A 14508-nucleotide genomic window follows, 5' to 3' on the forward strand; every position below is an offset into this window, starting at 1 on the left:
CTGGTCTATAGTTTGTTGGGCTTACTTTTAGGTCTGAGCCTGACCTTTTAATTTTGAAGGTCTGGTTAGCCTGTTAGCCTACATAAAAGTCTATTTGTTGTAGACATATATAAATAAGCAATTAAAATAATGTTTAAATAGACTATCTAACTAAAATATCAAGAGACTAAAAATTTGTTTGCATTGACTAACTAACTTATTAGCATAAGTTCTGTGATACTATTTGTTTAAGAGAACTTATGAAAACAATGTTTATCAGGTGTTTTCATCTTATTTTCACAAGTTCTTAAGGATAACCAAATTTTATTTTTGTAATTTAATTCAAAGTACAAAACATAACGATAATAAAAAAAATTATTCATATTTATTTAAATAGGTCGGCCTGTTAGGCTTAAAAGGCTTTTTTGGGGCCTGAGACCTAGCCTTTTAACTAAATAGGCTTATTAAAAAAACCTAGGTCTTTTCTTTTAAAAAAAAGTGGTTTGACCTGAGCCTTTTAAGCCTTTTCTATTTGATTCATAAACGCTCAGTTATTAAAAATATTTTTTTTAATATTAAAAACAAAGTTAGTTATGAAGTATAAAATGTTGGTTAATGAAGTGATGAAGTTGATTAATCACACAATTTTTATATCAGTTTTTTTAATAAAAAAATTCAAAAAAAAGTATTTTAATTTTATTTTTTTTTTAAATATTATTTTTTTAAATAAATATTATTTTTTAATAAAACATTGTTCGCCGTATTGATGAACAATAAATACAATATAATATATATTTTGTATGTAAAAATAACATTTTTCATAAATAAACAACATATTAAGAAATTAAATTGAAATGTTTAGAGTTTAATTGCTCTACACAATTAGTGTAAAACTTTTTATAGCCTTTTTATATTATCAATCACTCAGTTATATTATTTTTTAAAATTAAAATAACAGTCAAACACTTCCAACAAATTAACAATTGTGATTCATTGACGGTGTAATTTTTTTTACATTGACAGTATATTCCAATTAAATTGAAATGTTTAATTGTAGATACAATATTTTTCATTTCATATTTTTTAGTTTTAATTGTAAAAAAATCTATAACATTTCTTAAAATACTGAAATTCAGTAAAGTTCATGCGAAAACAAATTAAATTGAATTTGATAAAAATATTTTGAAAATTTTAATTGCAGAGGTGTCAATTTAAGGGGCCAATTAATTTGGACCCTAGCCCTTATAATAAGAGGGCCTAAAATAATTTTAAAATACTAAGCCCTCAAATAAATAGGGCCCAATGTTTTTTTTTTTGTAAGCAAGGTTATATTGATAAAGAGTACTAGGGGTACTCAAACCCTGATACAAAAAGGAAAGGCTAAAAGAAATTACAAACCAATTGAGCCTTTAAACAAGATATAACAAAGGATCTTTGCAAAAATTGTAAAAATTGCAATTGGTGTGTGTAATATCCCCCACCGAGAGCCACTTCCAAGCTGAAATTTTAATATTCCACCGTAAATCCGACCACGAAAAAGATTCGTGCTTAAAGATGATGGCGTTGCGGGTGTTCCAAATGTTCCAACACACCACAAGCCACAAAAAACCCTCCTTTCCTTCCTTGACTTTCTTGTTTCTGAAGAAATTAAACCAGAAATTATAACTGTCGCATAGAGATGTCTCGTGATCCACCGAAATTCCGAACCAAACACCGACATCTTCCCATATCTTCTTAGAAGAAGGACAGTTGAGTAACATATGATGGAGGGATTTGTCTGCAGTCGTACAGAAACTACAAGACATGTCCAAAGGATTACCCGAGCTGCCTCTCGTGGAAAGAAGATCCTTAGTCGCGAGTCTGTTCCAAAAGCACCGCCAACCAAACGCTTTGATTCTTTGAGGGATCTTAGTTTTCCATAACCTCTCGAAGACTTTGAGATGAGCCGCCTCCACCACTCTATCGTTAACCACAGGTGGGACATATATGCAGCCGTATCCGTCCTTTGCCGTATATCCCTCACTTGGAATGTTTCTCCAAATAATGCTGTCCATATCGTCATTCCGCATCATTGCTGCCTGCAAGTCACGAGATAGATCTGCCATAGATTTGAAATCAGTAGAATCCAAAGGAAGTTCTATACCGATATCTCCCCAACACCATTGGTTGTCGACTGCCGTCCCTGCTTCCGCAACGCTGATACACTTCTTCTTGCTCAGAGCGAACAGATTAGGATACGCAGATTTCAAAGGTACTTCTTTTAGCCAAGCTATGTTCCAAAAAGAAACAGATTTGCCGTTGCCCACGATGTACCTGCATCTTCCCATGAAAACCTCACCGTTGTACCGATGTTCCGTCTTTTTCAAATCGCTCCACCAAGCAGAGGAAGAATTTCTGCTCCTAACAGCATCATCGTTTTGAAGTATCAGCTGAATTCTCCCGTACCTCGCGCTTAGAACTTCAATCCATTTAGCCTTTTCGCCTCCGAGAATCCGCCACTTCCACTTTAGCAATAAAGCCGAATTGAAATCCTCGATGTTTTTCAGGCCTAAACCTCCTTCCTTTATAGGTAGACAAGTGTAGTTCCACCCGATCCAGTGAATCTTTCTCCTACTCTCGTCTCCGCCCCATATGAATCGGTTTTGGATCGCGTTCAGCTGGCTGCACACCTTTTTCGGAGCCCAAAATTTTAAAGAGGACTATAAGGCCCTAAATAAAATAAAAAATTTAATTTTAAAAAATAGAATAAAATCAAAAAAATAAATAACTTTTAAATAAAAAATTTTAAAAATATGTTTAAAATTTTTAAAAAAACAAACAACTTGTTAAATTAGTTTTTTAAAAAAAATTTGACAAAAAAATTAAAAATTCTGTTAAAAAATTCGCTTGTTGGTTAATTTTTTTGAGTATTAAAAGTCACTTTTGAGCTTTAGGCCCAAATGTTTACCACATCTAGCCAAACCTGAAATGTACCTACATGCTATTAGTTTAAATTATTTAAAAACTTAAAAGTACTTGTAATATAAAAGATGTGGGACTCTCTTCATCAACCACATATAAGCTGCTGAAAGTATTTTCTTGCTTCATCTTGCGCAGCATATTCTTTTAGCAGTTGTGAATAAATAGACTTGTTGTGAAGTTAAATACATATGACCCATATGCTTCTCAACAAGTTCTTCCATTAACTGTCCAACACTATAAAATGCAGTTGCAACGCTGCTGAAAGCAAAAGCGAATCTTCAAATTTACTAACTGCTACATGCCATGTAGCTACACCATCAGGAACTTGTGAAAGTCCAGCAACGTTGATTAAATATTTTGGTGCAATTTTCATTGCTTTTTCGATTTTTTTACCTGTGACCGAATCAAGTGGTTCTCTGTACCATATTGCTGAGAAGTTTCCATGAATTGTTTTATCATCCCAAGCTTGATGTGTTGAGAGGGTGTTGATCATGTTTGAGGTTGTTGCATCCATTGAGTAATTTGGAAGATCTGAGTAGATATGCAAAATGTGTTATTATCTTTTAGATCTTTATGGAATGCTTGAACAAATCTATTCTTGTAATTTATTGTTATTGAGTTTAGAGCTTTTCTACTTGCAAACAACAACCATGTTACTACTCTCATTGCTTCATATAGCTGCTACAAACAAAATCAACTGGAAATATAGGTGTATGCTTAAATATGATAGTGTTATATGATTCATCAATTAAATTTGTATTTTATTGAATGTTATTAAACTGCATGGTCAGTAAGTACTATATGATTGAACAATTAAATTAATTAATTAGGGAGTTTATATATATGAAGCTCCGACAAGCCACTAAGAACGTGTTATCACTCTGATTTGTATTATTTTGTTTCGGTTAGTACTATATGATTGAACAATTAAATTAATTAATTAGGGAGTTTATATATATGAAGCTCCGACAAGCCACTAAGAACGTGTTATCATTCTGATTTGTATTATTTTGTTTCGGTGGATTTCTGTCTTTTTTTTTTTTTTTATTGAAAGTACTAAGTTTTAATATATATATATATATATATATATATATATATATATATATATATATATATATATATATATATATATATATATAAATTTTGCTTCTCGTTTTAAACTCTTTAAAAATTGTGCTCATACATTACATTATTATAAATTTTGGTTCTCATTTTATTGATTGGATTAGTTGGAAGTCGATTTGTAAAAGGAAGTCGGATGGAGGGTTAGGGATTAAGGATGTGGGTTTATTTAATAAGGCGGTTATTTTGAAATGACTTTGGAGATTTCTTAATGAGGAAGATGCAATTTGGAGGCGCATTACGGAAATTTAACTGATCGAATTCTATTCAAGAAAAAGGTGGGAAGCAAATGCTTTGAGTCTCAATGGTGGAGAGATTTGATGGTATTAGGAGATTCGATCAAAAACACTAGTTTCACTCGGACTATTTCTAGCAGGATTGAGGATGGTAACTGGTAAGTCAACTCCTTTTTGGAATATCCAGTGGCTGGGGCATAGAGCTTTTAGATACATATTTCCTAATCTATATCAGCTAGTTGAGGATCCTAACAGTAGTGTTTATAATATAGGGTGTTGGGTGGGCAATGGGTGGGAATGGCAGATCGAGAATTGTTTCTCGGTATTAAATCAAGAGGCATGTAATGAATTATCAGATTTGAAGGCAGTGTTGGATAGAGTGGCTCCATCTGGTCAGAATAGGGACGTGTTGATTTGGCCATTACAAGACTCGCATTGCTATTCTGTTCGGTCTTATTATACAAAACTTGTGCAAGATTCAGTGGTAGAGTTGGGCGATAGCAGAGTGAGGGCTGCTCTGCAGGTGATATGGAAAGTGAAGGTTCCATCAAAGATGCAAATATTTGGATGGAGATTGATGCATGATAGGTTACCTACAAAATCCCAACTGTCAAAAAGGGGTATTATTATGGAAAATGCAGATTCTCCATGTGTATTTGGATGTGGTCAAGTGGAGGAGGTAGATTATGTGTTCATTTCATGCTGTTGCGGAAGGGTGGTTTGGTCGAAGATGTTCCTTTGGTTGGGTTTAGATTATATGGAAGAGGTCAATTGTTGTGATCACTTTATCCAAATGGTGACTGTGTTGAAATCGTTTTGTGTCAATAATCGTGCCGACGAAATCTGGTTGGCAGTATGCTGGTGTTTGTGGCGACACCATGACAAAATTATTTTCAACAACAGGGTGGCTGATCCGGATGAGATTGTTCACAATGTAATGATGTATTCTTGGTGGTGGTTAGCGATAGGAAATATGAAGAAGGTTTACTGTAATTTCTATGAATGGTCTAAGAATCCTTTAAAGTTTCTATAGAGTTACTGGGGTGGGTGGATTGTTTATATCTTTTTCTTGTATTTGGGCTTAAAATACCGAAAAAAAATTTAAATAACTAGGTTTAATAAAAAAAATACGAAAAAAACCATGTTTTCGGGGTATTTACCAAACTGTCTACGTTTGGGACCCTAGACAAGTGGATGCGCCAAATGAAATGGCGCATTCATGTGTTGCAAGCCAAATCATTTGGCGCAAAAGAAGAAAAAATTAGGGCAAAAGTTGAAAGCCATTTCAAATGGCGCATGGCTTTAGGTTCCCACACATAGGCGCCATTTCATATGGCTCCTATGTGTTGGGTTATTTTTTTTAAAAAAAAAACCCCTTTGGGTATTTTCGCGCACCGTTTTTTATTCCGGTATTTTATTTTCGTAAAAACGTCTGAGAAATCGAATTCGTAAAATTTTTACTAACCCTATATAATGTTTGCGTTACCGATATCGGTTTTTCACTAAAGCTCAATTTATTGATGAAAGACCGATGAACGGTTACAAGAGGTGGCAAGCGAAACTGATACATTGCCTTAAAAAAAATACAGATTATACTAAACTTGCGACGAGGTCGAGCCACGATTAGGGCATCTTTTTCTATTGTGCCCCACCTGACGACAAATGCTGCATTTTCGTTCCATTTTGTCGTGGACGTCCATTTCGGTTCTAATCCGTGTACTATTGGGACGCCCTTTTTTCTTTCGCCGCATTGCGTCGTTGTGCCAAACTACCTCTCCATCATACTCAGGCCAGTAATCCTCCTTGGCCACCACAGGAAACGCAACACTGTAAACTCTGAGCAATGTCTGAGTCTTGTAAATCGGAGACAGTAGTGATATAGCGTCGCGGTGGGCATACGCACATGCAGCTATGACGTGCGAGCAAGGCATACGAAAAGCTTGAAACCTTCCACAGTCGCACCAATCTTCGTCAAGAAGAACCCTATATTGTTGTCTTGGCAATCCCTCATTGTGGTCAATTGTCTCGCGTACACTGAACGTGCGATTGAATCGGTCGAAAGAAGTTACTTGGTGAGTGTTTGCTTTTGCCGATTGTTGTTGCATAAATTTCATGCAACTATCACTTAATAGTTGAACAGCTTGCCTAACATCACCCCATCTCCTGCCTCTTGTTGAGAAGAGTGAAGTCATCCTAAAGTATGTGGCCTCCACCAGTGCTGTGATTGGAAGGTTACGAATGCCTTTGAAAACGCCATTCATGGATTCCACGAGATTGGTCGTCATATGGCGCATTAGTGAAAACAAACAACAGGAAGGCGCCAAATGAATTGGCGCATAAGAAGGAATTTTTGAAGAAGAAGCCAAATCATTTGGCGCATGTGTATTAGGTGTGGACCCCCCAGGGCCCCACATGGTCCCCACCTATTTTCTGTCCTTCGCATGCGTCCGAAACGAGTTCCTGTACCCTAGCATGCGCCTGCATGATTCCTGCACGATTCCTGATAGATTCCTGCACCCTATCACAATGTACCGCTCGCTGATTGATCACCTAGGACCCCATCAAGTATTATCTCTAATCTTTTCCTGTTTTCTAAGTTTATTTTTTATAAATAATTTCCCGAGATAATGTATAACTCTTATGCATGCAGTTTATATGGAGACCGTGTCTCGAATGTGAGCATGTGCCTAGAGCTCAGGATGCAGAAATTTGGACCACAAAGTGTTGCATAATCCGGTACAACATCATTGAAATGCATCATAGTGACCGGGTTATGCTACAGTTCGGAATGCGCCAACGTATACCAGACCCTCCAATTGACGTGGGACAGTGGCACCTCAAACGAGTCAATCATCAATGGACATGTCCTCAACTTCCCCGTCAGTGACCATGAGATGTGGAAGAACCGTCGCCAACATGTCCTCAACTTCCCCGTCAGTGACCATGAGATGAAACCGACCGCCGAGTACATGAGTTGGTATCGTACAATTACATCCCCTAACCTGTTTATTGCAGCTCCGTTCTATTTAATTGATCCTCGTGCTCACAATTACATCTTACCACAACAACAACCTTGAGGAGGAAGAAGAAGAAGAAGAAGAACAACAACAACTACGACAACAACTACGGCAACAACAACGCCTACAACAACGCCAGCAACTACAGCAACAACAACAACAACAGCAGCAGCAACAACAAAATATTTTCAGCACTCCTCCCGTTCCGCACACAACTACCGACAACCAAATATGTTCCAATCCCAGTCCCAGCCTTTTCAACAATCTGAAGACCACCATCATTCCGCGGGCCAATATGAGACCCATTCACAACCATTAGGATTTACAGCGTTTGCAGGGTCCTCAAGGCCTTTCGGCCAAAACCTTACGCCCGGTTCTTCTAGCCTACATCTAAGTCCCGACGATGGTCCTTATGGTGAATCCTCTCACCGAGGCACCCCCTCCGGATATGCAACACCATCGAACCAATTCGGGTTTATTCAGGGTAGTTCTAGTGCTGCTGGGTGCTACGAACCTCACCACCACGACTTAACACTTTTGAGGGGATGGGTAACCGACTTTACAACAGCCGTTTTCCGGAAAATTATGGGGGAGTCGACGAATTCATAGACAGCGACCCACGAGACATCCCACTTCCCGGCCCAATGACACAGACCCAGCAAGAAGCACAAAGGGTCAGGGGTAGGGGTAGAGCTAGGGAAAGGGGTGGTGCCAATCTTCGTGGCGGGATCGTCGATCGCGGTAAACGCGTCATAACAAGACCAGGGTGCGGAACGGATGGCTATCTTGGCGATGGACGCCATTGAGCATTTTGTTGTGTTTTCTTTAATCAATTGTGTTTTGTTTTTTTTAATCAGTTGTAATCGATGTTTCCTTTCTTTGATCTATTATAACCAATGTTTTGTTTTCGATTATCAAATTTCATTTTACATTTTGTGCACTACATTTTTACAAATAATACAATATTTAAGCATCGATATATATATATATATAGGTATGTTTAACATAACTAAAAAAAATGCAATTTTAAAACTATAAACCCTAAAAAATTAGTTTTAAAACTAGGTAAAAACCTATATATTTAACAAAACTTTAAAAAATAAAAATTGAAAAAAAAAGAAAAAAAAATAATTTAACATAAGGTAAAAAAAAATAATTTAACAAAATTGAAAAAAAAAATATAGTAACATAAGTTAAAAAAAAAATTGAAAAAAAAAAAGAGGGGTACACTTTGGCGCCAAATGGTTTGGCTATTACGGCAAAAACCCTAACCTAATGCGCCATTCCATTTGGCGCAAACCAGGGGCGGAGCCAAGGCCCAGCTAGCCCGGGCAGGCGCCCGGGCTCAACCCCTATTTTCTTTGTACTCCTCCAATTTAATAGTCGATTTTTAGACAAATTCAGGGGCAAAATTAAGGGCAAAATTAGTAAAAATAGGGTGTGAAAATTAAAACAGATGAATAATCAATGGTGTAAAGTTTTTGCCCAGGCTGCATAAAATTCCTGGCTCCGCCACTGGCGCAAACACTTATTAAATTAGTGTTAGCCAAATGGTTTGGCGTATTCACTAAAAAATAATACCTGTGCGCCAAACCATTTGGCGCATTCACTTCGAGTCGGTCCCAAACCTAGACAGTTTGATAAATACCCCGAAAACATGGTTTTTTTGGTATTTTTTTTAATAAACCTGGTTATTTAAATTTTTTTTTCTAAAATACCTCTCTGTACTTTTTCTTGAATACATAGTTGATTATAAAAAAAAAACACAGAAGGATAGAATGTTTAGTAGCAATCCCAACATAAGACCTAGTATAAATATTATTTAAATAAGACCTTATATAGTTTCACAAATTTTATTTAAATAAATATTATTTTGATGGGTTTAGGAGTGCTTGAAATAAAAATAGATAGGGAGAAGAATAATGTAAGGATAGGTAGGGGTGTGCAGAAAAACCGGTTATCCTTAACCAAATTAGTATCCAAATTATTCCACTTTTTAAAACCCAATCCAAATACTAAAATATAAAAACGGGTATCCATTTTGTTATCCAAATATAAACCGGTACCCATATGGTTTAGTTATTGGGTACCCAAATTTGGTTTTTTTTACACCCCTAATTATGCAACAGTTAGCACTGGATTATTTTGCAGTACTGTTCTATAATAAATCATCAGTGCATAACAGAATCTTACATAATAAATCATCAGTGCATAACAGAATCTTACATAATAAATCATCAGTGCATAACAGAATCTAAACAACCAGCTATTTTCTGTAATCTGTATTTAACAACACTAATGACTAATCACAGTAGATTAAACATAGTAGTTACGAATTTTCTTTACTATCACAATAATGAAAATTAACAGAATTACTTTTTCGTTTCTTCAGGCCCTAAATACAAGAAGACATGGAGAAATCAAATATAGAAATACATTTAGATTTAACTAGATACTTTTTTAAGAGCCAAATTTAAACAATTTCTTTTAAAAAATTTGTTTTGACATAAATTAGTTAAAATAAATAGACTTCTTAAAGAAAATAAAACCGTTTTTTTTATATAAAATTGGTTTTTTTTATAAAAAAAATATGGTTTTGAGAAAAACCGGTTTTAAACTGGTTTTTTTAAAAAACTGGTTTTTATGAAAAACCGATTTAAAACTGAACCGATCCACGTATAAACCAATTTTAAAAATATAAACCGGTTTTAAAGAAATAGTTTTAAGATCCAAACCAAACCATATATATGGTTCTATTTGGTTTGGTTATTGATCCATGCACACCCCTAGGGATAGGGATAATGTCGGAGAGGGATTGTCAATGTGATAGTCTTCCGGTAATCTTATGAGGCGGGGAAAAAGAGAATATTCAATAACTATTAAAATTTGTTATTATAAAAAACAAAGCATCCTCACTATCTTCATTGAAAACTCTTTTCCTAACATACTAATCACATCACAATTTTCATTTGTTATATTTTACTCTTCCTACCTCGCATATTCTTTACTTTGTCTGTTAGATTTCTTTTGTATTTTATCACTCTCAATGATATATTGATAAAATTGGCAAGATTGTGTTGGAATTCAAAAGGTGAGAGCTTTTTTCTTATGTAGTTTCACTATATTTATTGGTTTCATTTATTTTATATTTATAACACGGTGACATCTATAACGAGGATGCAATTAAGTCTTTCACCGGTGATACCCTAAAATATACTATTGAATTTAATCAATGGTTTATATTTGATAAAAACTAAAATTAGGGTTTATTTGGTAAGACATAAAAAAGAATTTTTAGCTTTTAATTTTTTAGCTCACATTAATGAAAAAACTCTGTTTGGTAACACTGTTTTAGCTTTTAGCTTTTAGCTTGTAGCTATTTTATTAGCTTTTAGTTTTTTTTTAAAAAAAAAAGTTATTTGAAGTAGCGTTTGAGCTTGTGATTTTTTTTTCCATTTCTACCCTTATTATTTTAACAAAATATTATTACCCTTATTAATTAAAATAATCTTTTATGTCATTTTGTATCTATCAGCTAATGAAACAACTAATTTACCAAAGACTCATGTTAGCTTATCAATTATCAATCACCAGCTATAAGCTACCAACTAGTCCCTCTGACCTTATTTATAAGCAAAGATTCTTTTTTCAGGTTCATTGAATAATGAATGTATCTGGTATATTATGTAGACCAAATACATTCATTACTCAATGAAGAGTATCAGCTACCAACTACCAACTACCAACTATCAGCTATCAACTACCAACTACCTGCTATCAGCTACCAGCTAGTCTAAAAACATTTAGATATTTCCTAACTCAATCTTATCTCCTTGTCTTTCTACTTTCATGCTAACTTTTATTTCTTTTTCTGATGATCTGCATCATTTCCATCCAATTCTACCATACATTGCAATCACGACATCGTGTATTTTGTCATCAAATTCTAGCATATATGCAATCTTGGCACTATGTATAGAGTCAAAACAATATTTCTCAATAAAAAATTTGCTAAGTAATAATTATGTTTCTAATTGATAACTCACAGTCCCTTCAATTCCCTCAAACACACCACCAATATTTTGCTCAAGAATTTTAAAAAAAACTTTTGTCTTCACAATTTCAACAAATAAGATGAATTAGATATATACTAAACATTTTATGGGTATAACTTTAAAGAAATGACATGAGAGAGGAGAAAGAAGAAAGCAATGAAAGGAGAGTTTGAAAGAAAGAAAAAAAAGTTTAAGATGAATGTGGGTTGGAGTTCTTAAATTCATGTGTTTAACATTAACATTATCTATTAGTATAATGAAACGGAAAAGAATTTGTTTAAAAGTTCGTGGAGGTTGGAGAAGATGTGGAAAGAAGATTGGGTGTGGAAAGAAGATTGGTTTTCTCATTTTTATTTGTATTAAATTTAAATCATTGATTAAATCTTAAGGTAAATTTTAGGGTGTAATTTTATTTTCTCATTTTTATGATTAATTAATATATTTATTTATTGATAAAAGTTAATTATTCTACTAATTCCATTACCACCACTCTCAATTTTTTAAAATAATTAATTAATTAAAAATGTCTTAAAAATAGAACATGTATTAACTCTAAATTCCACTCATTACATTATTATCACTCCCAATTATTCTAATAATTAATTAAAAATAGAAAAATACTAATAATAATATAATAAGAGAAAAAATTAATTTTAAATTTTAATAGAAATTCAACTTAGAAAAATGATAGTTAAAATAATAGAGTATACCTAAAAATTTGCCTAAAATAAATTGGTAAAAATGTTACTTCCTCCGCCCCAAATTATTTGTATTATCCTGATTAATTCTGTTGCAAACCACAAACCTTTGATATAGAAAACAAACTAAGATTCAAATTTAAATTCTTTCTAGCTCTTCCTATTTTCTCTCCTCATATCTCTATATATACTACAAAAGTGAGTTACATTCTTCAACTTCAAATTCTTTCTAGCTCTTCTACGACACAGCCATATTCTCTTTGAATTACCTCTCAACTAGGACACAATCATGGACAAGCGCATGTTTTCTGAAACAAGTCCACCTCCTCATCCATTTGTTGAAATTCGCATTACAGAAGTAAACCCTACTTTTCATCGAAGGAACCCTACTTTAGAACTATTTCCGTGCATGTTTATCCCAACACCTCAACCACTTGTTCAAACTCTTATTACTGAAGACAATCCTACTTTAGAACCGAACCTTACTTTAGAACTATTTACTACTCAAAGAATTATTTCAGAACCGGTTCAGAGTCCTGTTCCAGAACCAGAACCGGTTCAGAGTCATATTCTAGAACCGGTTCAAAGTCTGGTTCCAGAACCAGAACCAGTTCAAAGTGAAATTCAGAGCATGTTTTCTCAACCAGTCCCACCATCTCCACCACTGGCTCAAAGTCATGTTCAAGAACTGGTTCATCATCCTATTCCAAAACCAACTTTGTTTCAGTTTGACAGCCTATTTCCTCTATCAATCCCACCACCTCAACAACAAATCTTGAATTTTCCTCCTCGGGAACGTGCTCGCCGTGATCAACAAAGTGAAAAACCCGAAACCATCGATATACCTTTCAGATGGGCTACTAATCGAAGAGCAAGGGTTCACAGTTTCCGTCATCTTATTCAAAATGAAATCTTTGATATTACAGGAGATGTTGAGTGCATGAAATGCCAAAGAAAATTCGAAATGTCATTTGACGTGAGAGAAAGGTTTCCTGAAATCTCTAACTATATTATGAATAACAGTCAAGCCATGGATGAAAGGGCGCCACCAGAGGTATGGATGAATCCAACATTGCCTGACTGTATGCATTGTAACAAAAAAAACTGCGTGAAGCCAATCATTGCTAACAAGAAAAAGAAGATTAATTGGTTGTTTTTGTTTCTGGGACAAATGCTTGGCTGTTGCAATCTTGTACAGCTGAGATATTGCTGCAAATACAACAACAGTCATCGAACAGGTGCAAAAGATAGAGTTGTTTATTCAGCATATCTTGCACTCTGCAACCAACTTCATTCTAACCACCTTTAAATATTTCATGACGATGATCATCTAGGTTATTATTGTATTATTTCATATTAGGGTTAGTTTTATGGTATTATTACTCTTATTTTGAATACACTTATTAAAGTCTCCGTGCATGAACGTAGGCTATTTGTTTTATGAGTCATGTTGAGTTTAATTTCTACTAAGTTTCTGTTTGATTTATTTTTTATTTTAATAAAAAGGCTATAACTCCATTCTAAAAACTTTGTTTTTGCCCCTTGTATTATTATTTGTTTGCTTTAATTTTTAGATGTTTTCAATTAGTTTTGATTTAACTCTCCATCTTATATATACGCACGTTCCTGCATACTTTTAATTTGTATTAATTTTGTGTTTGATTTCAATATTAGTAATGTTAATGTTAGTTTTTGATAATTAATGGATAGTAAAATCTTATGAAAAATCCTACGAAACTATATTCCTTCATTCGATAAAAAAAAAGAAAAGAAATAGCATTGGCTCCATGATAGAGTATTTTAAGGAGAAGGTTGGTGTGGATTTTTTTATTTTTTTAATCAAGATATATTAATAAAGAAGAATTAAAAGTTCTAAAATAAAATTATAAAAGGACGAGCCAAAACTCGGAAAAAAAAGTCAGAAGTATTATTTCAAATTTTTTATTGAATATATTTAATTTTTTTGTTTTGAAAAAGTCATCACCGTGCGATTCTATATAATTATTATTTATAATTTTTAATAAAATTTATAAATATGCTTGATTATACATACCATAAATTTTATAAAATTATGCATGATTACTATTGCAATAAAGTTATTCGGTTCGACCGATTTAATAAATATATAATATTGCAATAGAGACCGGTTTATTCCACCGAGTTTATCCGGTTTAATCCGATTTAGTCATGCGATTCGACCAGTAACTCAATGGTTCAACCAATGAACCAATGATCCAATACCCTCATTGGTTTGAAGACCGATCCGGTTTTTAAAACACGGGTTAAAATTGAAGGAGTGGGGGCAATGGGGCGTTCCCTTTCCCATTTTTAGGATGAATTAGTTTTTTTTATTATTATAATTAATTCAATTTAATTTTTGTTATTAAGTTTTTAATTATTGACCAATAAATGAACCGAGTGACTTAATTAATTTTATTAA

The 14508-nt window shown here is 33.8% G+C and overlaps 1 protein-coding gene across 1 annotated transcript; it reads left to right on the forward strand.

Annotated features, from left to right (window-relative positions):
* The first annotated feature begins 4446 nt into the window (after nucleotides 1-4446).
* LOC131657716 (uncharacterized) lies at nucleotides 4447-5331 on the forward strand. The gene has a single exon (XM_058927082.1). The coding sequence runs from the start codon at nucleotides 4447-4449 to the stop codon at nucleotides 5329-5331; it is 885 nt and encodes a 294-aa protein (XP_058783065.1).
* Nucleotides 5332-14508: the final 9177 nt, after the last annotated feature.

This window comes from Vicia villosa, linkage group LG3 (assembly GCF_029867415.1).
Source record: "Vicia villosa cultivar HV-30 ecotype Madison, WI linkage group LG3, Vvil1.0, whole genome shotgun sequence".
NCBI classification, from domain to species: domain Eukaryota; kingdom Viridiplantae; phylum Streptophyta; class Magnoliopsida; order Fabales; family Fabaceae; genus Vicia; species Vicia villosa.

Coding starts and splice junctions, on each gene's coding strand:
- LOC131657716 (XM_058927082.1), top strand. CDS start 4,447: ATGGTAACTGGTAAGTCAACTCCTTTTTGGAATATCCAGTGGCTGGGG.